This window comes from Vollenhovia emeryi, unplaced genomic scaffold (genome assembly GCF_000949405.1).
Source record: "Vollenhovia emeryi isolate VEMERY1.0 unplaced genomic scaffold, V.emery_V1.0 DF941304.1, whole genome shotgun sequence".
Lineage (NCBI taxonomy): Eukaryota > Metazoa > Arthropoda > Insecta > Hymenoptera > Formicidae > Vollenhovia > Vollenhovia emeryi.
In genome coordinates this window covers 1-5367 of record NW_011965062.1, presented here as the reverse complement: position 1 = coordinate 5367, position 5367 = coordinate 1, and the positions used below count along the sequence as shown (strand labels likewise).

The following is a 5367-nucleotide window of genomic DNA, read 5'->3' as shown; positions in this document are numbered from 1 at the left end:
GCGAAGATCCGTACCAGGATCGCCTCGCTCAGAACGAACTGGGCCCAATTCCAAGACGGGCATGTGTCCCTCCTGAAAGCGGTGCCCGAGGCTTCGAGACTGGAGATGGACTACTTCAAGGAGAAACGTTTCGAAGCCACTGAGGACACCTACCAGACGACCTGGGAGTACATGTCGGAGTGTCTCGAGGAGTTGGAGCCAGTCGTGAGCACGAGCCAAATCTTAAATTCTACTCCAGTCACTTCTGACGCGTCGAATCTTGCGATTACTAATATGCCGCCGATTCGGTTACCGCCGTTCGAAGGGGAGTACGCTCAATGGGAGAATTTTCGCGCTCGTGATTAACAATAACGCGTTAAGCGAATTCGCGCGCATGCATTATTTGACGGCAAGTCTAAAGGGTCGAGCCCTTGATTGTATAGGGAATCTCGCGATAACCGCGGATAATTTTAAGGTTGCGTGGAGCACTTTGAAATCGAGATTCGAAAATAAGCGACGGCTTCTGACCTCTCATTTTTTGTCGTTGTTCGGTTTGTCGGCCCTCACGAAAGAGTCCGCGTCTGAATTACAAGCGCTGTGCGATAAAATTAATATCGCAGAAGCCTCTCTGAAAAATCTAGATCGCTCTCCGAGCGATTTATGGAACGACTTTCTAGTACATTTGCTGACTCAAAAGCTAGACCCCGCTTCTCGAAAGGCGTGGAATCTCAAAACAAGTGACGACGACATTCCGCCAACCTTCGCGGAGCTAAACAAGTTTTTGTCGCATCGCATCCGCGCGTTGGAAGAGTGCTCCCCAAGCTCGTCTTCCAAAATTCAAAAACCGGGATCGTCTCGCGTTAACGTCGCGACTGCGTCCGCGACTGCGCTGTCGGCTTGTCCCTTGTGCAAGTCTCGACATTACTTAAGTGCATGTTCTAAATTTGTGGCTCAAAATCCGAATCAAAGACGCGAAACCACCAAGAAATTGAAGCGTTGCTTCAACTGTTTGAGTGCCTCTCATTCTCTACAAGAATGTGGGAGCAAATACTCGTGCCGAACCTGTGGTAAGCGACATCACTCGATGTTACATACCTATTCGGATTCTGAGCCCAACGCTTCGGTTACCCAAGCAAAGGAGACCTCGACTACTGCGCCGCCAGCCATCGTAGAGGTCAACTCCTTGCGCGCCTCCGCTCCTCCGGTTTCGCGCACTCAGGTCCTCCTCGCCACTGCACGCGTCAAAGTGGAAGGGCCATCCGGCCGTTGCGTTATCGCTCGAGCCCTGATCGACCAGGGTTCCGAGGCCACCTTCATATCGGAAGGTCTGGCGCAAACGTTGCGAGCTCGACGAATTCGAATGCCTGTTTCGATTTCCGCGGTAGGGGGTAATCAGATCGGCGCGGTTCGACATGCCGCTCGGGTGAAGTTCTTCCCCGTCGGCCCCCAAACTCCGTCGTTCTCAACGACGGCTCTAATCCTCCCGTCGCTGACGTCCTACGCTCCCAAGCGAGTGTCGGAACGATCAGCGCTCTCTCACCTCTCTCAGCTAGAATGGGCGGACTCGAATCCGACGAGTTCCGATCCCATTCAGGTTCTCATCGGCGCTGACCTATACAGCGATATTATTTTAAGCGGTGTTCTCAAAGGAAAGCCCGGATATCCCATTGCTCATAATTCTATTTTTGGGTGGATCATTTCCGGTCCTCTCCCTGCAGAGACGGACCGCTCATCTCTTTATTTATCCGTGCATCATTGCGCATCGGACCTTTCCCTTTCTGAGGACCTTCAGAAATTTTGGGAAATAGAGGAGCTTCCCTCATCTCCTATCCTCTCGCCTCAAGACGAGCAGTGCGAGCGACACTTTGACGCCACTCATTCTCGCGACGACGGCGGGCGATACATCGTTCGCTTGCCGTTCAAGACGCCACCTCCTATCGACCTTGGACATTCCCAGCTGTCTGCTGATCGGTTGTTGCGATCGCTCTTCCGCCGTTTCGCGTCTCAGCCGGAATTAGCCACCGAGTATCGTAAGTTCATGCAAGAATACGAGAGCCTCGGGCATATGCGGCTGGCCTCGGATTCTCAAAATGCGTCATTTCAAGCGGTGTATATCCCGCATCACCCAGTTCTTCGAGCTGAAAGTGCCACGACGCGCTTGCGTGTCGTTTTCAATGCGTCGTATCCTACGTCTAATGGCTCTACGTTAAACGACCACTTGCTGGCTGGCCCGAAGTTGCAAACGGAATTACCGTCAATCCTCCTCCAGTGGCGCCAATTCCGTTACGTCTACACTGCCGATATCGCCAAAATGTTCCGGCAAATTTTAATCGATGAGCGTGATCTCGATTACCAGCGTATTCGATGGCAACCGGAATCAAGCGAAAGGCCTCGCGACTATCAACTGCTGACTGTGACTTACGGCATGACTTGCGCGCCGTACCTTGCATTGCGCGTTTTGAGGTGCTTGGCCGACGACGAAGGCGATCGGTACCCCCTCGCCGCCTCAATAATCCGCAAACAGATTTACGTCGACGACGTGCTCTTCGGGGATGACGATATCACGTCATTACGTCAGCGTCGCGATCAGCTGGTTTCTCTACTTCGCCGCGGAAAATTCGAGTTGCGAAAATGGGCCAGCAACTCGACTGCCTTGCTCGAGGATATCGATCCGTTGGATCACGGATTGGCGTGCAGCAAATCTATCGCGATCGACGAAAAGGTCAAAGTTCTCGGCATCGTCTGGAATCCGGCGCGAGATATCTTTCAATTTAAAGTCACCAGCGATAATGCGGTTCCGCAAAGCAAACGTGAAATTCTTTCCGTGATCGCGAGGCTGTACGATCCCCTCGGGTGGGTCACTCCGGCTACGGTTTCCGCGAAGATAATTATGCAACAACTGTGGCGCTTGCGAATTGATTGGGACGATCCGGTCCCGGAAGATCTTTTGACGCGGTGGCGGCTTCTTTACTCAAAGCTCCCGCATCTCAACCGCGTCTCGCTCTGCCGGTGGACAGGAGCTCGATCGGAATCCCGCCTCGAACTGCACGGCTTCGCCGACGCCTCGACTCACGCCTATGCGGCGGTCGTTTACATCAAAACGATCTCTTCGGCGGGCGATGTTCAAATCTCTCTGCTAGCGGGTAAGTCTAGAGTCGCTCCGATTTCTCCGCTCACCGTCCCTCGCCTCGAGTTATCGGCTGCACTCATTCTCTCTCGCTTGATTTTATTCGTTCGAGACTCACTCGACCTTCACTCCGTTCCCTGTACATGTTGGACGGATTCTACCATCGTCTTAACGTGGCTTCGGTCTCATCCCTCGCGATGGACCACCTTCGTGGCGAACCGTGTTGCAAAAATACAATCCAGTCTTCCGGACGTCGCGTGGCGTCATGTGCCCACCACTCATAACCCCGCCGACTGCGCTTCACGGGGCCTTCTCGGCGATGAGCTAATCGCACACAGTCTGTGGTGGGACGGTCCCCCATGGCTTGCTTCATCTGCCACCGAGTGGCCAGCTGAGCCTGCCCCCCTTTCAAACGCTGTGCCGGACGAGAAGAAGGTGCTCGCGCTGCACGCCTTCACGGCTCCCGCTCGATGGGATCTTGCATCGCGATTCTCGTCATGGCCAAAATTGGTACGCGTCACCGCTTATTTGTACAAGTTTTTATTTTCTTGCAAGAGTAGGAAGCAAAGTTTTGGCTCGCCTCCGCTTCCGAGCGTTGCTCTGTCGTCCGCGGGGTGCGCTCGCGCCAAGCGTTTTTGGGTTCAATACGTTCAAGCCGAACTATTTTTCGCTGAAATTCAGGCTCTGCGCTCCGGTCGCAGTGTTGCTCCCAAAAGCTCGACAGCGTCGTTGAGCCCGTTCCTTGATGACAATGGAGTTCTCAGGGTAGGAGGGCGTCTTCGCAACGCTCCTCTCCCGTACGACGTACGCCATCCGGTGTTACTCGCTCCTCACCCCGTCGTGCGCCTAATCATTTCTCACTTTCATGAGAAAACGCTACATGGCGGTACCCAGCTTGTGCTCAGCGCGTTGCGCAAAGAATTTTGGATTCTTCGTGCGCGGAGCCTGGTAAAATCTGTAATCCATGCATGTCTTCCTTGTGTGCGAGAGCGGGCCGCGATCCCTGCTCAATTAATGGGAAACCTCCCATCCGTTCGAGTGTCGACCCCCTCTAGAAGCTTCGCGCACTGTGGCGTGGATTACGCTGGACCCCTCAATGTGCGAGCGTCCGCGGGACGCGGAATCAAATCGCTAAAGGCGTACGTGGCTCTGTTTATATGCCTATCTTCTCGAGCCATCCACCTCGAACTGGTCGGGGATTATTCCACCGCCGCCTTTCTCAGCGCGTTTAATCGCTTCTGCTCGCGCCGAGGACTCCCGCAGTCCATGTTTTCGGACAACGGGACCACGTTTGTAGGTGCTGATCGAGAGCTCGCGTCCGCCTACCGATCAGCTCTCCAGGATCCCGCGTTTTTAAACCACACGGCCAATGATAACATCGCGTGGCACTTCATTCCACCTTCCGCGCCTCACTTCGGTGGTCTATGGGAGGCCGGCGTCAAAAGCGTCAAACATCACTTGCACCGCGTTTTGGGCTCCCACACGCTCTCCTTTGAAGAAATGACAACCCTCCTCTGTCAGATCGAGGCGTGTCTCAATTCCCGTCCGATTGCGCCTCTGTCTGATTCGTTCGACGACTACCAATTTCTTACGCCTGGTCATTTTCTGATCGGCCAGTCCATCGCCGTCGCCCCTGAGCCATCCATCCTGGATCTCCAGGAGAATCGCCTCTCGCGCTGGCAAATGGTACGCCAAATATCGGAACGCTTCTGGAAATTGTGGTCTGACGACTACGTTAACACCCTCCAACAAAGAAGCAAATGGCGCAAGCCGATGCCGGCCGTTGTCACGGGAAAACTCGTGCTCTTGCGAAATCCGCTTCTGCCTCCGTGCAAATGGGAGCTCGGACGTATAATCCGACTACACCCTGGGCCTGACGGTCTCACCCGAGTGGTCACCGTTCGGACTGCCGCTTCGGAGTACGTTCGTCCGATAGGAAAAATTTGCATCCTACCGGTCGATGCTTCTAAGGACTGCGTCGGGTGAGACCTCGACCCGTGGATCGTTCCGACTCCGCATTTAAGTTCCGTTAGCATTTAAGCTCCGTTAGCATTTAAGAAGCGTTGCGTATTCCTTTAGTTATAGTTATTCTTAATATTCGTTCGTATTCTTAATATAGTTTCGCAGTCTCTGGTGGACAGCCTCATCCTGACCTCGTCTACCCAGGATGCCGAAGGCTCGTACGGCCAGCCGACTCACCTCCCGCTTGTTACGCACTGATTCCCTTTTTTTTTTGAAACTGCGTTTCAAGGCGGGCGGTA

At 53.9% G+C, this 5367-nt stretch overlaps 1 protein-coding gene across 1 annotated transcript; it reads left to right on the top strand.

The window, feature by feature from the left end:
- The first annotated feature begins 373 nt into the window (after positions 1-373).
- LOC105571038 lies at positions 374-5092 on the top strand. The gene has a single exon (XM_012028505.1). It carries the CDS (start codon positions 374-376, stop codon positions 5090-5092), a length of 4719 nt encoding a protein of 1572 aa, XP_011883895.1.
- The last annotated feature ends 275 nt before the right edge of the window (positions 5093-5367 follow it).

Bases quoted from the DNA above. Each gene is read 5' to 3' on its own strand.
- LOC105571038 (XM_012028505.1), top strand. From the start codon at position 374: ATGCATTATTTGACGGCAAGTCTAAAGGGTCGAGCCCTTGATTGTATA.